The sequence below is a fragment of the Leopardus geoffroyi genome, chromosome B2 (assembly GCF_018350155.1).
Source record: "Leopardus geoffroyi isolate Oge1 chromosome B2, O.geoffroyi_Oge1_pat1.0, whole genome shotgun sequence".
NCBI classification, from domain to species: domain Eukaryota; kingdom Metazoa; phylum Chordata; class Mammalia; order Carnivora; family Felidae; genus Leopardus; species Leopardus geoffroyi.
Window position 1 is genome coordinate 143,146,954 of NC_059332.1, and position 22,592 is coordinate 143,169,545.

General features: G+C 50.2%; 1 protein-coding gene and 1 long non-coding RNA gene across 9 annotated transcripts in view; one reads left to right on the forward strand and one right to left on the reverse strand.

Moving 5' to 3' along the window:
* LOC123609239 overlaps positions 1 to 12,619 on the reverse strand; it is a 31,487-nt gene extending 18,868 nt beyond the window's left edge. Inside the window, exon 1 of the long non-coding RNA XR_006717690.1 lies at positions 12,516 to 12,619. This is a non-coding gene — a long non-coding RNA (uncharacterized LOC123609239). The remainder of the gene's footprint in view (positions 1 to 12,515) is intronic.
* The window catches only part of SYTL3 (synaptotagmin like 3), a 94,226-nt gene extending 71,772 nt beyond the window's left edge, over positions 1 to 22,454 (forward strand). For 6 of the 8 annotated variants that reach the window (XM_045500176.1, XM_045500179.1, XM_045500178.1 and 3 more), the window contains 7 exons: positions 7,059 to 7,237; positions 12,500 to 12,602; positions 16,547 to 16,717; positions 18,467 to 18,572; positions 19,566 to 19,671; positions 20,574 to 20,794; positions 22,125 to 22,454. In XM_045500176.1, coding sequence (XP_045356132.1) covers positions 7,059 to 7,237; positions 12,500 to 12,602; positions 16,547 to 16,717; positions 18,467 to 18,572; positions 19,566 to 19,671; positions 20,574 to 20,794; positions 22,125 to 22,234 — 996 coding nt within the window. In that variant the 3' untranslated portion in view covers positions 22,235 to 22,454. The remainder of the gene's footprint in view (positions 1 to 7,058; positions 7,238 to 12,499; positions 12,603 to 16,546; positions 16,718 to 18,466; positions 18,573 to 19,565; positions 19,672 to 20,573; positions 20,795 to 22,124) is intronic. The other 2 variants (XM_045500180.1, XM_045500182.1) reach the window with 1 other exon arrangement.
* Positions 22,455 to 22,592: the final 138 nt, after the last annotated feature.

Consider the following 22,592-nt stretch of genomic DNA (forward strand, 5'->3'; position numbering starts at 1 on the left):
CTGAAAGCCTACTGTGTGCTAACGACCGAGCCAGGTGTCTCCCCTGGCAATCGTTCGCACAACCATCTGGTCAGGTGGATGCTATTGTCCCATTTCACAAATGGAAAGACAGGTTCCCAGAGGTTAAGGCGGCTCACTGAGGTCAGACGGTAACCGCTGAGCCCTGACTCAACACCCAGAGCCGCACGAGTCAAAGCCCTGGGGTTCCATTGGGCTCTCCGATGGAGTAGGTTTCCTGCCCTCAGTCCCTGGTTCAGCTGCACTGGCCTGGGGCCGCCCCGCACCTAGAAAACCTCTCGGACTGCTGGGAAATGATGCTGTGGCAAGGAGACGCGGGTGAGTGTGTTTGTCTCGCTCTGTCCTTCAAACTACACCGCAAATTCAACTGGGCTCCCCTTTGTCCTTTCTTCTAGTGGGCTCGGATGTGTGCCCTTCAAGTTCTCCTCATGGAGTTGAACTATTATGTGATTAAACCTGTTCCTTTAGGCTGAAGCAGTGTTTGAGGAAACGAAACTCCCACAAAGCAAATACTGATTATTGCTTCTTGCCCAGAGATGTTGCCTGTTCTCCTGACAGACCTTGAGGCTAAGAGCCAGGAAGTTTGGATAAAGCTTACCAAATCTCTACTTACTACAAAAGGAGAAAGCCAAAGGGGCGGTAAATAGGGGGAAACACTCAACCTCCCAGGTAGTTAAATCAGTGCAAAATGAAAGCAAGCTCTGCTTTAGGGTCATTTCAGCAAATTTTAGAAGTGATACAGGTCCATGTTGGCAGGGGTATGGAGCTAGCTGCAGGCATCTTTATAAACTCCTGGGGTCTGCGGGAGGGCATTTACCTATGTGTATCAAAAGCCTTGAAGATGCCTGTTCTCTTCAATCAAACAATTCAGTTACAGGAAAATTCTTGAAAAATTATCATGAACGTTGCCCAAAATGTGTGTACATGGATGTCCAGGGAGCCTTGTTTATAACTGTTTTAATTTTGAAGAATTGGAAACAACCAAAATATTCAAAATAGGGCAATGGTTAAATGAATTATGGTATATCGATTCAGAGGAATACTTTGTAGCTATTAAAAAGAATGTTGAAGAATATTAATATAGAAAATATATGCTGACAAATGAAAATGTAAGGTTATAAAATAGTATGATAGTAGCACATCTTTATAAAAGCAACATGATTCTACTATAGACTTTGCAAACCAAGTGGGAGGATTATACCCAAATTTGACCCTGGAATGATGGGGTTATGCTTTTTTCTTAAACATTTTTTGGGGGCTCATGTGTGTTTTCTGTATTTTTCCTATAAACATGTAATATTTTGGGAGAAAAAAAATAAGTTGTTAAAAAAAAAATAAGTTCAGGGGTGCCTGGGTGGCTCAGTCCATTAAGCGTCTAACTTTGGCTCAGGTCATGATCACATGGTTCATGGGTTCGAGCCTGCGCTGGGCTCTGTGCTGACAGCTCAGAGCCTGGAGCCTGTTTTTGGATTCTGTGTCTCCCTCTCTCTCTGCTCCTCCCCTGCTCGTATTCTGTCTCTCTCTCTCTCTCTCTCTCTCTCTCTCTCAAAAATAAATAAATATTTTTTAAAAATTAAAAAAGTAAGTTCAGTTATCAGAAGTAGAACTTGGTGGAGTGAAGAAATACGTTAACATTTTAGCATTCCCACGGGAAAACAAATCCTACCAGAGTTCCTGTCTGGTTTTTAATTTTGTTTATACTTATGTTTAAAAAAAGCTAAAAAGGAATGCATTTATATCAGTGTTTTCAAACAGCTTACACTTTTCCTGCCAGAAGGTGTTGTGATTGGCAGGCGTGACAGTGGAATACTGTTTGGAAGCGATAGTGAATGAACTCAAACCACAACGGCCACATGGATGAATTTAAAAAGCAGAGTATCCAAGAGAAAGTCAGTTATAGAGGACTAGGTACCCAGTAGGATTCCAATTATATAAATTCCAAGCTCAGGCAAAACTAACCAATATATTGTTTGGGGGGATCTAATACATCTGTACTAAAACCATAAAGAGAAACGAGGATGATTAACAGGAGACTTCGAAACAGCATTTACTCAGGGACAGCAAAGAGGCACTGGACAAAGGTAGGGCCCCGGGGCACTTCTGACGTCCTGGTTATGTTGTTTTACTCCAGCTGAGTGGTGGGTACATGGATGTTCATTTCATAATTATTATTTAACTATATCAATTATATGTACTTTTTGATATAGTTTTATAATAAAGAAGGAAAAAAAGAGAAAAGAAAAGGGGATGATTTATCCTGCTTACAAAGGGCAGCCACATTGTCTGGCATTTTCCAAATGGTAACGAATGTTCTATACTTACTATGCGTGGGGATGGTTCTAAGTCTCCTTATGTATTTATTTTTTAATATATATATATATTTAATGTTTACTTTTGAGAGAGAGCAACTGAGCCACCAAGCGCCCCTCTGAGTCTCTTTAGACGCATTAACTAATTGAGCCTCATCCCAGTCTTGGGGAATAGATCCCCATTTTACACGTGAGGAAACTGAGACTAGAGAGGTTACGAATATGGTTCAAGATCACACAGCCACTAAGTGTCAGGGCCAGGAGCTGAACGAAAGCCTGTTGGGCTTCATTGCCACCATTTGGACCGCTCTGCAGTAATGCTCTCAGCGTGTTCTCGGTGATCAGGACTTTTCCTTTCTAGAGTATACAGTTGGCTCTTCAACAATGTGAACCTTAGGGGCATTGACCCCCTGTGCAGTCGAGAATTAGTGTATAACCTTCAACTCCCCCAAAACTTAATAGCCCACGGTTGACCAGAAGCCTTACTGATAACACAAATGGTCAACTGACACCTATTTTGGATGTTATATGTGTAATTACTGTAAACTAGAGGGCGCCTGGGTGGCTCAGTCAGTTAAAACGTCTGACTTCGGCTCAGGTCATGATCTCACAGTCCGTGGATTTGAGCCCCGCGTCGGGCTCTGTGCTGACAGCTCAGAGCCTGGAGCCTGCTTCGGATTCTGTGTCTCCCTTTCTCTCTGGCCCTTCCCTGCTCGTTCTCTCTCTCTCTCTCTCTCACTCTTTCTCAAAAATAAACATTAAAAAGAAATTTTTTAACGTACTGTAAACTAGAGAAAGGTAAACGTTAGGAAAACCATAAGGAAGAGAAATCACATCTGTCGTAACGTCCTGTGCTTACTGGAAAGATCTGCCTCGTTCAAACCCATGTTGCTCAAGGGTCAGCTGTAGCTGTGGTTTCACTTGACCCCTCCCGTCTTAACTTGGTAAAATAAGAGGGCATGGAGCCTTGCTCGAGGTCACGGTAGATAACGTGTGCCCTTCAGAGAAAACCACTGAATGTTCCCTGCCCGGCCGGAGTAGCTCTCCTTTGCTTTCGCTCAGATTTCCTTTCCTGTCAAGGCCCAACAGCGCTAATGGCTCCAGGAAAAGTCAGGCTGAGCTCGTAGTTGCTCTTCTGGGCCCGGACTTCTTGGTGGACTCCATCTGCTGTTCTTCGCTCCCGTTCTGGCTGGCAAGGGAAAGAGAACCAGAAAGCCCTCCCGAGGCAACAGTGGCAAAGACCTAAATTCTGTCAGGGATGCGGTTGACCAGAGGATGTGCTCTGCTGTCTTCTCACGATCTGAGGCTGCACGTTTCCTCCTGAAGCAGGCACGGCGGCTGACTTGCTCAGAGATCCTACCAGAAGCTGGTGGCCCAAGGAGTTAGGCCCCCCAGTCCACTTCCAGTCCTACCTCTGATTTCCTGGGCAACCTTTGGGTGCGTCCCAGCCGGCTTTGACCTCCGTGAACGTACTTACGAAATGAAGGAGGAGTCATTCTAACGCCTCCTGGGTGCGTTATCACTCTGGGCACCGAGCTGGGTGAGCCAGGGGCAGCCCTCTCTGGACCTGTTCCTGAACAGCTGCACACACAACAGGGCGGGCCTCACGGCCGGTGTGAGTGTGCGGGGATCAGGTCTGCCCTGTTTTGTCCCCTGGGCCCGAGGTGTTTCTCGGGGGAGCTCAGTTAGCGACTCAGATCGACCATTTCATGCCTTCTCCAGTTTTTTTCAAGACTCTTTCAGATATTCCACCCTGCTTTACCTCCTGATTTTGAGCAAATATCCCTTTTTACTTAAAAAAAAAAAAAAGGGGGGGGGGTGTGGGGAGATGGGTCTGGGTGGCTCTGTCGGCTGAGCGTCCAATTTCAGCTCAGGTCAGGATTTCGTGGTTCGTGGGTACGAGCCCCGCGTCGGGCTCTCTGCCGTCATTGGGGAGCCACTTCAGATCCTCTCTCCCTCTCTCCGTGCTCTCTCTCAAAAATAAATATGAAAAAAAGAAAAAAAGAATCTGTTCAGAATTGCCTAATTCTCCTGATACCAAAATTAACCTCCCTGTGTCTGTGCCCAACCTACTCTCCTTTCCCTCCCGAACGGAAGAAGCCAGCCACCCCGGCAGTATCTTGGGGCCCCTTCTCTCTTGCCCATTACTGTTTCTTCCATTAAAGATAGCATGTCTTTTCGTTCTCTGTCTTAGCGATTTTTGTCTTCGTCTTTGATTTTCAGCAAGTTTGTTATGTGCCGACATGTAGTTTTATTTAAAAATATTTTTCCTCTGGCATCTGCAGTGAAGTGACTTAAGGAAGTTCTACAAGATTACGACGACTACCCAACCAACTGAGTGAGTCGTCTTACTTAGTTCTACATATGGCTCTTTCAGGCACAAGACCGCCTACCCCATCGTGCCAGAATATTTACGTAGAGCACTTTTTTTTTTTTTTAATTTTTTTTTTCAACGTTTATTTATTTTTGGGACAGAGAGAGAGACAGAGCATGAACGGGGGAGGGGCAGAGAGAGAGGGAGACACAGAATCGGAAACAGGCTCCAGGCTCTGAGCCATCAGCCCAGAGCCCGACGCGGGGCTCGAACTCACGGACCGCGAGATCGTGACCTGGCTGAAGTCGGACGCTTAACCGACTGCGCCACCCAGGCGCCCCTGTAGAGCACTTTTAAATCAAAGTACTCCAAGTGCTTTCTCTATCCCCTCCATAAATATTTACCGGGCACTCTTTGTGAGCCAGGCCCCGAGCTGGGTGCTGGAGATACGGCGGAGGGCAGGAACGTGCAGAGCCCCACGTGCTAGGAGCTTCCAGTGGCTTTCAGTGGGTGTGACCCGCCTCCAGAGAGAATGGACTTTTGCTTCCAGCACACAGAGTGAAGGTCAACAGTCTTTATCCATCTGGTGTCCAGCTCGTTTGAAGCTGGGTTTCAGTCTTTGTGAGGACTGCTCCATTTCGAGTTGATTCTTCCTCCTGGGAAGGAAGCCGGTGGGGGAGTCTGGAGGTCTCCAAGCCCCTCCTCTGTGGTGGTCTTCTCCAGTAAGATGAACTTCTCAAAGCATTTTTAAGCTTCTCCGCTGCTCAGAGAGCCCTTCCAAATCAGCAAATCCCTTGAGGGGAAGAGAAGCATCTAGAGTCTGTCTCGCTGTGTCTCGCTTAGGTGCGGTTCCCCTTTCTGTGTGAACCCAGCTCAAGTTCTGTGTGCCTTTCAGGGCCCTGGACACCGGTGTGTGTCTCTCAACCCTTTGCTTGGCTCCTGAGCCCCGTGGCTGCTGTGTTTCGCTTGACTTCCCTGTCTTCCTGCTCTGCTTGCAAAGGGACAAATGCCTCAAAGGGAGACCGGCCGCTCAGAAGGTCAGGCTCACGGCCACACTGCCCTTCTCTAGTAGCGTGGACCCCTCTCCCTGGCTGTCTTGGTAGCTCTACAATGGCCATGAAGCCGCTTGTGATTTAATTCCGTTTTCTGTCTGTTCTCGGCAGAAAAGTTGCTATAATACAACTTAGTCTGACGTGGCCCAAAGTGAGCCACGGGACGAATGCCATTTTAATTGTCAGAACTTTTTAGCACCTGCGATCCACACCCCTGTTCTGCTCACCAGCGGAGCCCGCCTTCCGCCGAGCGTCCCGACCTGTCTCTCTTCGCTGCTGTGCGCCTCATTGCTTCATGCTGTCTCCCCACTCCCTGCCTGTCTGGATGCGAGATTTCAAGATTGTGTTCCATTCCAACAATGGTGTGGATGTGGGCGGCTGAGCACCCACCTGCCCTCCAGAGCCGGTGACGGGGTGCGGCGAAGCTGGTTGTGTTCCTGACGTTAGTTAACTCAGGTTCGGGTCCTCCGATGAGCTGTTGGTTTCGTTTGGTTCGGCTCGGCGCTCTCTCTAGCGGGCGAGAAAGCCCTGGACTTTCTTCTTCGTTTCTTTTCGGGATGTTTGACGGTGTGGAGGAACTTGTTGGGAATTAGAAGTGGAAATCATTTTTTTTCCCCCTCTATTTTCATAGTCTGCACTGAGATTTTGCATGTGAATGGGGCAAATATTGAAACCAATTTAACAGTGATACAGCAGTTCGTTTGTCTTTTAGGCACAGGTGTCCCACGCGACCTGTCTATGTTATGTAAGCTCACAGCGTCCTCACTTATGGTGGCAGTTCTGTTTCTCATTTTAGGTACCCATAAAAATCGAAACACAATCACTCTTGTTCTTGACTACATACTTCACACGTTTCATTCCATTTACTCCTTACCGTAACCCAAGGAGACTAGTATTAATTTTTCCATTTAGACTTTGATGTCGCTCCCTTAGCAGAACAAGCCTTTGAGTCTAGCCCTGTGGGACTCCCAGTCATGGTGCTTGGCAGGCCTGCTCTCTGGCTCTCCACGTGGCTGTTCCTGCCATGGGTATTATCTGCTCTCCTGAGACTTATCTTTGCAGAATTACGGAGGAGATCAGCCACTTCATCCCAACTGATTTGTGTTAAAGAATGAGATTGTGCAAGCTGGGCAAGACCAGACTTTCTGAGGATTTCTCATCTCCTTAGGAAAGAATGTGTGGCAACTTATTTTGGCAAAGTACAAACTGGTGTATTATTAACTTGCTGTGAGTCAGGATGTTTGTTTTGTGTGATTTTTTTTTTTTTTTTTTTTTTTTTGAGATCTTGAAGCCAGAACTGCCAACAACAACAACAAAAGGATTAATTGTGAACTAATTTATTGTATCTGTCATTCTTGATTTCAGGCAAGTCTACTTAGCATTAACAGCACTTGTACAGAGATGGGAAATTTTGACAATGCTAATGTCACTGGAGAAATAGAGTTTGCCATTCGTTATTGCTTCAAAACCTGCTCTTTAGAAATATGCATCAAGGCCTGTAAGAATCTTGCCTATGGAGAGGACAAGAAGAAAAACTGCAATCCGTAAGTTTCTTTTTCTAAGTTTTGACATTAGATGATAAGCATATTGGGTCTAAAGTTTATATAGGAAAGTAAAAGTCGAAAATAAACCAAGACAATTGTAAAAAACAAAAACAAAAACTAAACTAGAAAGCCATAACAAGAATTATTTTAAGGCTGCACTAATTCAAACAATGTGCTATTGATGCAATGATAGATAAGTAGGTCAACTGAGCAGAATCAGAGGTCCAGATGCAGACCTAAGCTATATTTGGGAGTTTCTAGGATCAAGGGGCTATTAGAAATCAGTGTGGAAAAGATGAGTGTCAATGCATGCTGTTGGGAAATTTGACTTCCCATACAGGAAAAACCAAACCAAAAACCTGTCTCACACAATCTGTAAACAGATTAAAGATTTTTTCCAGGGCACCTGGGTGGCTCAGTCAGTTGAGCGTCTGACTCTTGATTTCGGCTCAGGTCATGAATCCAAGGTCATGGGATCGAGCCATGCATTGGGCTTTGTGCTGAGCCTGGAGCCTGTTTAAGATTCTCTCTCTCCCTTTGCCCCTCTCCCCTGTGGTGCTCTCTTTCTTTAAAAAAAAGGTGGGGTTTTTTTCCCAATTGCTATGAAAGGATATCACATTAATTTTTAGGGTGCATTTCCCTGATTACTAAGAAAGATGAGCAACTTAGACACTTAGGGGTCACCTTCTGTGAACTTCCCATTCCCATCTTCTGCCATTTTTCTATTGGGTTGTCATTTTTGTCATTTATTTACAGCAGGGTGGGAGTTTTTTTAAACCCATTCTTCATTGGTTATGTGTATTTTGCATATCTTCTACTTGTTACTTGTTTTCTAACATTGTTTATGATAGCTTCCCTTGCAGAGAATTTGATGTCCAGTTTATCAGTCTTTTCCTTTAAAATGCCTGCCTGTTGAGTCTGCAGAAAAACTGAAGGTTATAAATCTCTTCTCTACTTTCATCTATTAGAATGTTTTCATACTTAGATCCTTTCACATTACAACTGGAATTGATTTTCTGTGTATGGCTTAAGGTTAAGGACCACCTCTTTGTCTTTCTCTTGCCTACATGGCAAGCTTTGAGCACAGTTTTTTGATTACCAGTTAGGGAGGGGGGATAGACCGTTGGTCCAACCAGACTCTCCTCTGCTCTGAAACTTTCAGGGTAGACACGAAGCACAGATGAAGTACATCACTGTCGCACTCATGGTTCTCCAAAACAGGGTCCTTCTTGTCTTGCTAGTGTCTTCTGTTATCCCCCCAACTTATACCTTATGCTTAGGAAACCTGGAATAGTCGTTGTTTCAAAGCTATCGCCCTGACTTTTCCAAACAGAGGCATTCCTCATGTTTGTTCTGGGACTGCCTTCCCAATGCCACTGCTACAAGGAGCAACCCTGATCCTGTCCATTTTTCAGACTCCAGTCCAGTCAGAGACATTTACTCAGCCCTTGACTGTGCATGCATGCTGGGCCTCTGCTGTAATTCTCAGAAGGACTATAGTGAGGTGGTTGAGAGGATGGACATTGAACCCTGGTCCACCATGTATGCAGTTTGACCTTGGACAAGCCACTCAACCTCTCAATACCTCAGTTCCCTCACTGTAACATGGGAATAATAATAGCACCTACTTCAAAGGATTGTTGTGGTGTTTCCCTGAATTTGCCCGTACTGAGCCTTCAGAACAATGTCTAGAACATGATGAACACTCAACAGATAGGAAGCAAGTGACACAGGAAGTACACAGACAAATAGACCTAAAAATCCACAATAGGGACCCCCTTGAGGTTTGGGCCAAATACTCAGCTGTTGACACACAGGACAAGATTTCATGCGGTCTGTCACAGAGTGGCTGCTGGTGAGCCACTGGGCGTGGCTCAGTGCTGGGGAAGATGGGAGCTCTGAGCAGCCAGAGTGGAGACTGCTAAACTCCCAGGGCAGTCAGGGAGACACAGCAGTAGGACCTGTCCAGCCCTGGAGTAAGGGCTACTGTAACTCACCCCAGCTGAGCAAAATCAAACCTTGCCAGGGGCAAACTGACTTGCCCATCAGTGAAATGCCTGCTAGAACAAAACTCCATGCTTTTTCAAGGAAAAATAGCCCAGAGAGGATTCTGGGACAGTGGCAGGGTGGGAAGCACCAGGAATCGGTCTCCCTTTGCAGACAACAATCGCACCGGTACCATCTGTCCGATGTAACTATTTTGAAACTCTGGAGTCTAGTGAAGGCTGGCAACTTCCAGGAGAAGCCTTGGATGGGACATCGAGGTCAATTTCAGTCAATGTCAGTTCTTAGCAGGATAGCAGCTACCCATCCCTCACTCGCAGCCACAGCCATGCCAGTGTTCCTGGAGCAGCTCACACATCTCTCACAGGAGTCCACGTGGGATTTCTGTCCTCCAAATATCAGGGATCTGTGCTCTGACTGCAGGTTGCCGCTTCTGATCACAGAGGCACAGACACAGAGGTGGGCAGCCATTACTGTATCTCCTCCAGTTACTGGGATCCAAAGGGGGTCCTCAGGGGGGTTACCCACAGATTTTTCATCAGCTACTATAGAGGCCAGAAGGCAGTAAGGAAATATATTCAAAGTACTAAAAGGAAAAAAAAAAAAAAAAGCTGTCAACCAAGAACCCGATAGCCAGCAAAGCTGTTCTTCAGGTTTCTGTTCTGAGGCAGATACTAAGACATTCTTGGATAAACAAAAGCCAAGGGACTTTGTTAACACTAGAAATTTCTGTCTTGCAAGAAATGCTCTAAGGGGCCCTGCAGGGTGGGCCGGAAGGATACCAGACAGTAACTCAAAGACGTACAAAGAAAGAAAGACCTCAGGAAAAGCAAATACACAGGCAATTATAAAAGCAAGTATTATTTAACCGTGGCATGTGCTTCCACTGTTTGTTTTCCACAAGACTTAAGAGACTAATATATATATTTTTAATTATTCATCTCCGACTGTTGCTGTAACTTTCGTTTGTAACTCCACACTGTTTTTAAACTAATTTAAGAGCGGAATGCATTTAAAGGAATGATTAGTTGGTGACTTTGGTCACGCAGTGTAGAAAGGTGCAATTCTGTGACCTCGGCAATGCACAGAGGTGAGGTTGGCACTATAAAGAAACCGAGGGGGGCGCCTGGATGGCTCAGTCCCTTGAGCATCGACTCCGGCTCAGGTCATGATCTCGTGGTTCGTGGATTTGAGCCCCGGGTAGGGCTTACTGCTGACAGTGCAGAGCCCGCTTCTGATCCTCTGCCCCCCTCTTTCTCTGCCCCACCCCCCCTTCTCTCTCAAAAATAAACATTAAAAAAAAAGAACATCTACAAAAAGAAATGAGAATGGAATTTAAACATTTCACCACAAAATTGAGCTAAATACGAAGAATGAATACAATAACACAGGTAGTGAGGGACACTGATGCTAGAAGATAGAAACAAATGGCAAGTGACAGAAGGAAGTCCCTCCTTATCAGAGTTACTTTCAAATGTCAATGATTTAGAGACAGAAATTGTCAGAATGGATAAAAACATAGGAGCCAAAGGTTGCCAGGATCAGGTTCTTGGGCCCGACAACAATAGAAACAAGGCTGGACCCCACAATCAAAGTACAGGCAAGGCTTTATTGGGGCCGCAGCTCGAGCTGAAGAGAGAGACGGCACTAACAGAGCAGTTGGGCTGATGGCCTTGTGCAGGGAAGAGGCTGGCCTCATGAAACGGGAGGAGGGGGGAGCAGGGGAGGCCCCTTTCTACAGAGAAAGTCACCTCATCCTGATCGGTTGGAAGGCAACTCAGGCTTCTTATTGGTGCTTTTTGGAGCTGGGGTCCTCTGCTTTAAGTCCAGCTTGTACATGGGGCCACATCCTGGCTCCACTTTGCAAGGGAAGCAGTTTAACAATTGCAGCTGACAGGGGAACGTGGGTGGCTCAGCCGGTTAAGCATCTGACTTCAGCTCAGGTCATGATCCTCATGGTTCGTGAGTTCGAGCCCCACATCGGGCCCTGTGCTGACAGCTCGGAGCCTGGAGCCTGCTTCGGATTCTGTGTCTCCCTCTCTCTCTGCCCTTCCCACTCACGCTCTGTCTATCTCAAAAATAAACATCAAAAAAACAAAAACAATTGCAGCTGACAGAAAGTGTCCGAGGTGCACAATCTTTTGCTTGGGGCTAGTTCCCAGGGACCCTCAGTGTCTCTCAGCTCTGTGCCCTCTACAAGAGACTCCCTCCGGATCCAAAGACAGAAACAGAAGATCTTCCATGTAAATAGTAACCAGAAGAGAACAGGAGAGGCTGTGCTAATATCACACAAAATAGACTTTTTTTCAAAAATTTTTTTTACTTATTTTTGAGAGAGCATGAGCGGGGGAGGGGCAAAGAGAGAGAAGGGGACAGAGGATCCGTAGCAGCGAGCAGCGAGCCCGATGTGGGGCTCCAACCCACGAACAGTGAGCACGTGACCAGAGCCAAAGTTGGTCACTCAACCGACTGAGCCACCTAAGTGCCCTACACAAAACAGACTTTAAAGCAACAAAGATCATAAAAGATAAAGGATGTTATATGCCAATAAGAGGTTCAGTACAGCAAGATGTCACTGGTCTGTTTTACTTCGGGAGAGTCAAGCCTGTGGGGAGCGCGCCTGGGGATGGAAGGGTCCTTGCTGTTACCAAAACTGCCAGAGCAACACCAGGACAGTCTCGGGACCTCCCTGGAGGGAGGGGTCCTTCCGGACAGGATTTCAGGGGATGGGCAGAATGCGGGAGGAGAGGCCCCGCAAGGGAGAAGTAAAGTGTGAGGCATGTACTTTCTATTTCCACTTTTTTTTTTTTTTTTTTTTTTTGGCGGGTTGGAGGAAGCAATCAGTGGAGGGAGGACGAGCTGGCACGGGGCTTCCACACCCAGGCGGGATAGAGAATCTGTCACTCGTGCAGCCTCAGCAGCCCAGCCTCTGGTTCCAGGATTGTTACCAAATGGCGAGGAATGAGCGATGGGGTAGGATGAGCGAGGGGTAGGGCATGAGGAAAGCAGGGGAGCTTCCCACCCCCAGGAACATTCCAGAGGATTATGGCCAAAGACTGTGTAAACCAGAAGCCATATACCCAGCACTATCATTGTTCCCTGTCAGGGGAGGCCACCAAGCCCTGTCAACCTCAAATCCAGCGAGAAGCAGGGTACAGAAAATGCTGATGTGTGATTCTCCTCCTCCTGATCCCTTTGTCCCCCACCCCCACCCCCTGGTTGAGCTTTCACCCTGTCCTGTCTGCGTTTGGCCACCAGGTACGTGAAGACCTACCTGCTGCCTGACAGATCCTCCCAGGGAAAACGCAAGACTGGAGTCCAAAGGAACACCGTGGACCCAACCTTCCAAGAGACCTTGAAGGTACTTGCTGGGCAAATACTCACATGCTAAGTCCCCCATCCCAGGCTGGGCACACGGGGCCAGAGTTCAGCAGAGTGTTCTTTGAAACTCTCGAGTCAGTTAAACATAAGTAACAGACACTTGTACGTTTCTGCAGGCCTCTGTCAATCAGTGACAGGTCGGTAGAAACTAAATGGCAGCCTTTGTACAGGAAAAGTGCAGAGTCTGCTGGACTTGAGAAGGCATTTGATTAATGATTTCTGAGAAAATGGTGGAAAAGAACCTGGCTGCCTCCCAAGCTCTAAAACTGGTTTGTCCTATCGAATTTTTATGACTCTCAGAGAGGGACTTCTCGGCCGGGTACCCTGTGTATTCCTCTGCTGAGTTACCATCTACATCAAAGTGTATCGTAATCACTTGGCAACCCCAGGCAGCTGCTTTTATGGAAAAAAAAAAAAAAAATAGTCATCTTATGAAAAACATCGTACAGAGGAATTGCTTGGATTTTCACTTTGGTGCTGAGAAATCACGATTTGTGATGTGGGACAGAGCTAGAAAGTGACTCTGGGGATTTGGGGTCGACAGGTGGAGAGGATGTCCGGCATCGGCTGAGAGCTAGATGTGGGAGGCTCCGTGCTAGAAGAACGGTCCAGATGCGCTGGGCCATACCCAGTCAGCACTGGGCATCCCAGGGACCCCATTGTTAAGCCTGAACCAGGAGAGGGCCTGATTTGCCTTCCTTGGCAAGTAGGGACACTTCTGAATGCCCAGCCAGGAACCATCTGGCCAGCTGACGTGAGTCCCATTTGTTAAGTAATAAAAGCCACTGTTTTCTGTGTCCCTGCTGTGGCCAAGTATTTTCTATACCCCCTGAGCTAGGTATTGCAATCCTCGTTTCCCAGTGGGGAAACCGAGGCATAGAGAGTACTCAGAAGGACAACTCTAACTCACAAGGGACTAGCAGACCTCCACAAGATTTATGTTCATAGGACTCCCCAAAGGATGGTTTAAAAAAATTTTTTTAATGTTTTTATTTATTTTTGAGAGAGAGAGAGAGAGAGAGACAGAATGTGAGTGGGGGAGGGGCAGAGAGAGAGAGAGAGAGAGAGAGGGAGACACAGAATCCGACAGAGCCCGACATGGGGCTCGAACCCACAAACTGTGAGATCATGACCTGAGCCAAAATTGGAAGCTTAACTGACTGAGCCACCCAGGCACCCCGCCAAAGGATGTTTTTTAAAGTAGCCTGTGGTTCAGCAGGTGTGGGTGGAGCTTAACGGATCACCGGTCTAGGACCCCTCTGGTACCAAGTCGCTAGAGACTGGTCTTCAGGTGGTTTTGCTCATGTATCTGCTGAAAGAGTTTTGAACAGCTGTGTACCACCTCACACATTGTAAGTTCTTATCTAAAACCACACGTTATAAGTTTAAGGTGTTTTGTACCAAACAGATAAATATTTCACATTTTATGAAATGAGACAAAGAGGAGGATTGACTATATTTTAGATAAGTATATAGTTTGATTTTTAAAGTTTTAGCCACCTTATTCAAAATGCACGCAGGGGGCGCGCCTGGGTGGCTCAGTCGGTTGAGACTTCGGTTCAGGTCATGATCTTGTGGTCTATGAGTTCAAGTCCCGCGTCAGGCTCTGTGCTGACAGCCTGGAGCCTGCTTCAGATTCTGTGTCTCCCTCTCTCTCTGCCCCTCCCCCACTCATGCTCTGTCTCTCTCTGTCTCAGAAATAAACATTAAAATGCATGCAGAATCTCAAAGAAAACACCTAAAATTTGTATCCGTTGGTTCTACCCAGTAGATGGTAAATGTTTCGGTTGTCCTGGAAAACTCTCCGGATACATTGAAGAGAATCCGTGTCCCTCATCTGTTCTCAAATCAGAGGATCCTGACACGGGTCAAGACTTACTTTTCACAGAAAGGCATGTGAGGCAGCAAAGATGGGGGGGAAGAGAAGCGGAGCAATCATTGAGAGTTTTCAGAAATCAGTGTTTCAGATGATCTCTGTGTTTAGCACGCGGGAGGTTCTTCCAACCATGGGCAAGACCCCAAGAGAGACTGGCGTTTGAGAACTGTTCTCCGCCAGTTTCAAGAACATTCCTGTGCAAACTGAGGATCTAGAAGCTGATCCTCAAGGTTTTCTAAGCAGAAGGAAAGCCGTCCTGCACCCCCAGGGCTGCTGGCACCCCACCTGAAGACCAGTGTAGGGGGCCGGGGAAGGATGGAATGCGAGCCCTGATCTGGGAGGTGTTGGGCGCCCCTGGACAGCGGCGGTCTGCGTTCGTGGGGCTGGGCGCCCAGGGGAAGCTGTAGCAACCCCATGGTCTGCCAGGACCGCCTCGTGGATGTACCATGGCGATGGGAACAGGTCTTGTTTCCAAAAGCGACTTAGTGGACCAAAGGGAGCAGTCCCGTTGGTCGCTGGGGAGGAGGGGCGCTCGTGTGTGAGCACCTGAGAAGCAGGTCTGCGTTCCCGAGGGAGTGGAGGACAGGGCTTTCCGCACACAGGGTGGATGGAGATCACATGGGGGACAGTCACCTGCCCTCCCTGGGACGATTCTTAGAGGGAGCAGGTGCGGCGCCGTGAGCGGTCAGCCCACACAGCCGGCTGGGCGTGTGGCCGTGTAGGGAATAACCAGGTTAACTTAGAGTTTACGGACAGACTGGGGAAGGAGTGCAGGGCAGAGTCAGAAACGGACCATGGACTTGAGGGAAGACAGACGGAGAATCAGCCCAAGGCAGTAGAGGGATGTGGCTTCCGACCACAATGGGTGCTGATAATCCCAGAGGGAAGAAGAGGGGGGGCGAGGGCGGAAGGCAGCCCGGCCTGAGTGGGGGCTGTTCACCTGCCTGAGCCCACTTCCCCTCCCTCCTGTCCATCATCTACCTGGAAGGGCACTAATGGTGGTCAGGAGACGCGACTCAGGGAAATGTGAGCGGCTGCTGTAAGTGGGTGTGAGGGTCCCGCCCCCAGTGTGACAGGAGCACACCCTCAACACACTGTCGCGGGGGCAGCACAGGGCAGAGAGCAGGCTCCCGAGGTCTGCAGGGCAGATCCGAGGTCTGGCCTGCTGGGCCCCCAATGAGGAAGCCCTAAGACTGGCTGTTGCCCCTGTAAATTGGTGAATGGCAATACTCGCCTCGGGTGCTCCCGAGGGGTAAGGAGCAATGTAGCTAAAAGTCTGGTGCCACACAAGCGTTCAGCAAAGTTTGACTTTTGTTGTTATTGAGAAAATGCAACAAAGAAGCTTGGAACAGGCTGTCAGAGGCTGAGTGGAGTCAGTGGCTCTTGGGAAGCCTGGCTGTGTGCCTGGCCTTCGGGAAGGGGCACAGGGCACCCTCACACAGGGCCTTTGGCCTCTAGTCCCCTTGGGGGCAGAAGCCCACCCTCACTGGAGGGGAGGCGCAAGCTTTCTTGGCCTCCGTCTGGGCTGAGGCTTCTGGGGGGGGGGAGAGGGGGGGGCAAGGGGAGGATGGTCAAGAAATACTGTGTGACCCTGAGTGCTGGCATGGACCCGTCTAGGCAAATGCCCATGCTAAAAACTCATGCTTTACATTAAAAAAACCAACAGCAGCAAAACCCGAGAACCTTGTTTTCAGTATTTTTGGACAATCCTGGCCAGGCAAGTTCAGATCCTGAGCTGGGACAGATCTCGACTTGAGCTGGATGGGGACTTTCATCCTTGCCTTGGGGACAGAACTTGACAGCGAGAGAGGACTTAGCAACCCAGTCTTCCCCCCCCCACCCCCCACCCCTCCCCGGGGCTGAGCACAGGCCACTTAGCTGGGGAGGAAGCAGAGACACCCCTCACCCCCGCTCCAAGCTGCTCAGCACATCCTGACCCCATCAGGACCCCGGCTCCAGCCTGTGGGAGGAAGGCCCGTGTGGCCCGGGGGAGGGGGGGCAGTGTGGGCTGGGGGCCCAGACTGACCGCCTCTGTTCTGCCTCCACAGTACCGGGTGGAGCCCGCCCAGCTGGTGACCCGGCGGCTGCAGGTCTCCGTGTGGCACCTGGGCATGCTCACCCGGAGGGTGTTTCTTGGAGAGGTGACCATTCCTCTGGCCACATGGGACTTTGAAGACAGCTCGACGCAGTGTTTCTGCTGGTATCCGCTGAGGGCCAAGGTGATGTGTGGTTTGGGACTGAGCTACCCCACTCCCACTGTGAAAACGAAACCCATTCAAAGGGATTGGAGAAGAGAAAACCTACCAGGAAACCTTGGCTGTGACTCTTAGATAGGAACATCCCACGGAGGAGAGGCTTCATATTGCGATCTCCGGGGTGGGGTTGGGCTGAGGGATCTTTTCCTGCTCAGGTTTGTGCCAAGCACCCGAGAGCCCCTTCCTCAGCGTAACCCAAACAGCAGCCTGGGTCAGGTCTCGGGGTTGAGGCCTCCCCTGCGGGCCACATGCTGCCCCTGACTTCGGGATCACTTGGTTTCAGCAGGGGAGCCCTTGCCTCCCTGCTGCCGTAGCCAGAGTCCACTGCCTGCACCAGTCAGACCGCCCCCTGTCATGCAGGCTGTGAGGTATTGTTTCTAGATGCCCGACCCAGGCACTCCCAGAACAGTAATAGCTGAAGAAAGCTGGGCCAGATGCTCTCGGCAGGGCCAGGGCTGCCCTGACCAGCAGGGATTTCAGGGCAGGGCGTGGGGGAGGCCAGGAGAGGAGGAGCTGATAGGTTTAGGGGTCTGCTCACAGGCCACGCAGGTAAGAGGAGAGCCAGGGGAGAAAGGTTCACCTTTCCGGGCAGCTGCTTTTTACTTTCTGTGCCAAGATCCAAGGTTGGGAGAGGGTACGGATGAGGTCATAGGGGAGGAGGAGCGTGGGGCCCTGTCATCTAAGAAATGACTACAGGTGTGCCAATTGCCCCAAAGTCTGGCAGTGAGGCTGTTTCCACCAGGCCGGGGCAGGTCCTGTGTGCTGTTTCCTCTCAGAAGCCAGGGAGGCTGATTCGCCATCTCTCTGATTCCCGGCTTCAGTCAGGTCAAACCGCAAGGGTCTCCAGCCACCTGCTCTCTGTGCTGCTCTGCGCAGCTCGATATCTACATCCTGGCACCTTACGCTCACCCTTCTCAGAGCCTAGTTTGTCCGCAGACATCCACTTGGGAGGTCTGCTTGGAATGCTTTCTCCTGTCCAAGGTCTGCCTAAGACTTAGCTGAAATCCCACCTCCTCCATGAAGGCTTCCTTGATTCTCCCTGCCAGACGTGCTTTCCCCCAGGATCCTGTACTTGGGTGCCCCGCCTGTCTTTTCCCTCTAGGACCCCTTGCTTAGGGACAAGACTAGCCGCCACCAAGGCTGGTGGGAAGAGAAGGTGCCAGGCTAAAAGACGTCCCTCCTAATACCAGCTAATAGACAGTGCCACCCCTCCCCCCACCCCGGCTCACCCTGCTGGGTTGGGAGGGTCCTGCTCACAGGCCTGCCCCGTTAGTGCAGGTTTCCGGAAAGTGAGGGTGGAGGCACCCGAGGGCCAGCTGCCTGCGTGGGAGGCAGCCAGGAGACCTAGAGGCCAGTGTAGACAGGGGCTGGCCCCACCCTCTCCTAGGAGTCCTTGTCCTGGGCAACCGTTCCTCTTGCACGGGGATGAATCTAGACCCTTCCTCTGCCCCTCAGGGTTAAAGATAGGATTGGCTTGTAGTCTGGCCAAATCACTCCAGACCAGAGAAGCCACCGGGTATGCAGGGGAGTGTGCTCAGGGCAGTGGAGTGGGAATGGAGAGTCCCACAAAGGCAGGAAGGACCAGTCCCGCCATGGGCATGTCCACTCCACCCCAGGGCACTCCCCAACCTGTGGGGAAGGGGGATAATTAGAGGAGCCCAGAAAGTTCTGGGGGCTGAGGAATCCTGCCTGTGCTTCTGTCTCTCGCCCCAGGCAGAGAAACATGAAGACAGCATTCTTCCAAATAATGGAGAACTTGCAGTCCGGGCCAAACTGGTCTTCCCTGCGGGGCCCAGAAAGCTCAAAGAGGCCCAAGAAGGTAGGTGGCGTCCAGCCCCACGAATGTTCATCTGTCACCGTGTCACTGTCTCCAGAGCAACAGGTGGGGTGATGATTTCCTTTTCTGCCACCCGCTGAGCCTGCAATGCTCCAGTGACTTTCCAGGATCTGGGAAGCTCAGCCTGAGGAGTGGGTTCTTGGAACCTATGACTTGGAACGGAAGTGAGGGGCCAAAGAGGCCACCACGCCTTTGATGTCCATTTTGCGAGGCTCTGAGGACACCAGCCCTGGGGCTTTCCTCCCAGGGGGCTGGTGGTCTGGACAGTCCCCCTGGTGCAAACCACCCCGCTGCCACCTGTCTGGAACAGGGAATGTTCCCCTGACGGCCTGCACGTAGGTTGGGAGTATGGCTCCTTAGGAGAACCAAGAGCACACCTCAAGGCGCTGGGGCCTACAAGGCTCTGCGTGAATGCGCACCGGCTCCCAAGCAGGGAGCTATTGCCCAGCAAGATAAGGGATCAAGGGCAGGCGCTTGAGGTGCTTACAGGAGATTTAAGTGAAATAAAGTGGGGCTTATGGAAGAGAGGAGGGTGGAGGGGGACGAGGGAACGCGTGATCCCATGATGCGTTTAGTGACCTCTTACTTGAGCTCTTACAGAGCTCACAGGGCCACCAGCAGGCCAACCCCCTAGAAGAGAGGTCTTGGGGCCCCCACATCCCCCCAAACCACCCCCTGCAGCTAGACCGAAACCCCTACAGCCTTCCTCTCCTTGGGTCCCTCTTTACTATCTTTGCAGCTTCCACTCTTGGATTTGGGTGATCCCTCCATCCTGTCGCCACGCTGGCCTTGCAGTGGGACAGCATGTGAACAAGGCCAGCAGAGCCTTCCCGCAGTGGATGTCCTCCTCTTCCCGTCTGCTCCCTTGGGGCCTCGGGGCTCTAACGTCCTCTTGCTGTCGGTTTTGGGGTGCTACGTGGTATCGTGTGCCACGTGCAGAAGTGGGGCTCACAGCAAATGCTGCTTTCCTTCCAGGGACGGGAGATGGGCCATCCCCTAACGGTCAGCTTTGTCTGGTCGTGCTGGGAGCCAAGAATTTACCTGTGCGGTCAGATGGTACCCTAAACTCCTTTGTTAAGGGGTAAGTATTCTATTTAATCAACCATCATTTACCGATTCCTGGAAGCTACATAGGAAACACCAGAAAGGGCAAGCCATTTTGAATTTGTATTTTAGCTTTCCTGGGAAAATCCGACACTGTGTTAAAGACTCCGATTTCCAGAACTCAGGGGATTTGGCCGTGTGGAGGCTAGATCTGGAACGCTACATTTTAACCCCAAACCCAGATCTTACTGGTTCATATAATTGCATCAGAAAGTCAGCCTTGCCTGGCTGCAACGGAGCTTGGAAAAAAGCAGTGCGTTTGGCACGCATTCCCTCAGCTTAGCATCTCCTCCTGGATTAACAAGAAGATAGATGGGAGTCTGTTTATTTCATCCTTATCCACTACAGGTGTGCCGGTGTCTCTAAAAGTAAAGCAACACCATTAATTACTATACAGAATTGCTTCGTCCCCAGTGACATAATGGAAAAATGGGGGCTTACCGTGTCAAGACAGCGCTGAGTTCCTATCCTCAGGCTGCCACATAACATATGGCCTTGGGCGACTTATGTGGCCCTTCTGCATTTACTTCCTGAGAACAGGGTTAAGGGGAGAGAATGTGTGTGCGGAGTCCCCGTCCCTGGGTAGCAGGTCTAAAGCCCTGCTTTGCCTGGTGGTAGGCATTACCGAGGAGGGGGGATTACGATGAGGGGCCGAGTGGCCTGGAATCCCAATTACCCTTAGCGTCTGGAGCAGACTTTAGCCCTAAATCCGGAACATCCTAGCAAGAGGTCACATGGCCAATCTTGCGATTCCCATCCTGGTTCCCGGCTTGGAATTTTTCTTCTGTGGTGGATTTAGCCCTTCCGGAGGGCACCAGGGGCGGAAGCCGGGCAGGACAGGAACTGCAGAGTCAGGGTCTCTCTCTCTCTCTCCTGCAGCTGCCTCACTCTGCCAGACCAACACAAGCTGAAGCTCAAGTCCCCAGTCGTCAAGAAGCAAGCTTGCCCCCAGTGGAAGCACTCCTTCACGTTCAGTGGCGTAAGCCCTTCTCAGCTGAGGCAGTCCAGCCTGGAGTTAACCGTCTGGGACCAGGCCATCTTTGGTGTGAACGACCGCTTGCTGGGGGCAGCCAGGCTTGGTTCCAGTAAGTCCGTCCGAGGTATTTATTGGGCCTAAGCAGCACGGCTTATCCTTAGCGACTGTCTTACGTGGTTACCACTGAAAGGGCAATCGTGCTTCCATGATGGCAGGTGATTTGACGGACTCGGAAATGGCCTAACTCACCATAATTAAGGAGATGGCCACGTCTAGTTCTTACTCTACAACTGAGCTCTAATAGAGAAGCATTTCAACAATTTAGATCAGATGTAGATGTGCTAACGACACAAAAATGATAGGCTTCAAAATGGGCTGGGAACAGTACTGGCTTTTGTTCGTGGTGTCCATCATAAAAGGATTATTTTCTTACGGGAAAATACCTTAATCCAAACAAATGGCGACTCAAAGTAGCTCAGGAAGAGTGGGACGAAAGGGTGATGCTCCTCAGTGTTGCTGGGCTGGGGTGCTGCTGGCTTTGTGGGGGAGGCGGCCCTTGGTGCAGGGGGTCGCACACCCTGGCCCCTGCCCACAAGTAGTGCCCCTCAAACACTGTGCCAACCAGAGACACCTGCACCCATCTCCAGAGGCGCCCCCCCCCCCCCCCCCCGCCTGACGCCCTCTGAAGACAAACCAGAATCGTCGTTCAATTACTGTTTTGAAAGGAACATTGCTCAAGGCACACCCCCTTCCCATCTGCAAACCTGGCTCCCAGTCTGGGACACCCCCTCCCCTCGATCCACAGCCACAGTAATGTATTAAGACTGTCCACTCACCTCGAAGAGCCAACCCACCAAACGCGTCCCCTCCTTTCAAACTATGGGAAAGAAAGCAGCTTTGGGCTCTGAAGTCCACACAGGATTTAGGAAGGGAGGCCCAAGTGCGTTCTGTTCCAAGTTTCGTATCGGGGCAGAGGTGGTCTTGCCCTTCCTCACCAGTGGTTGGCATTTTCATATGGTCTTGAGGTGAAAAACGCTTTAAGAGGTTTGTCTTTGGTTTTTTAAAATACTTTTTAGAGTAAGAGCCTGAATGGGGGAGGGGCAGGGAAGGGGACAGAGAATCTGAAGTGGGCTCTGTGCTGACAGCCAGTCGAATGCTTAACTGACAGCCACCCAGGTGCCTCGATTGTCCTCCTTTTTAAAAAGCCAAGGTGAGGCGCCTGGGTGGGTCAGTCAGTAAAGCGTCCGGCTCTTGATTTTGGCTCAGGTCACGATCTCACGGTTCGTGGGTTCGAGCCCCACGCTGGGCTCTGCGCTGGCAGCACGGAGCCTGCTTGGGGCTCTCCCCCCCCCACCACCACTCGCGCTCTCAAAAATAAAGCCGAGGAAAGGGCTGGGAAGGTGGCATGTCTCGTCACCCCCCATTACTGATTTGTCACCTCACTGCCCTCGCAGAGGAAGACGCAGCTGGCGGTGTGGACGCATGCTCTCAGTCAGAGCTTCAATGGCAGAAAGTTCTTTCCAGCCCCAATCTGTGGACAGACCTGACACTCATTCTTCACTGAAGCCAAGGTTCCAGTCCGCAGTGGGAGTCTCGAGTGCCGCATGCCAGAAGGTGGCTGGACGTGTGGGTGTGGACACTCGCCGGCTGCAGCTGTAGCGAGAACATTCCTCCACACCCCCACGTGTATTTATGTTCAACGGCTGATGGTACAAACATGAGTCTCGGGTTGGTTTTGTGCTGAGGTGTGGAAATGGTCCGATTTCAATAAATGGTCAACACTCCCCTCTGTCCCCGGTGCTTATCAAAGAGTGAAACTTACGGCATATGCATTTGAAAGAAACATTAAGAGCCCTGGCCGGTGTTAGGTCCCTCGCGGAGGCAGATCCGGCTGCCCCGGGGAGTGCCGAGGGGACCCCCGT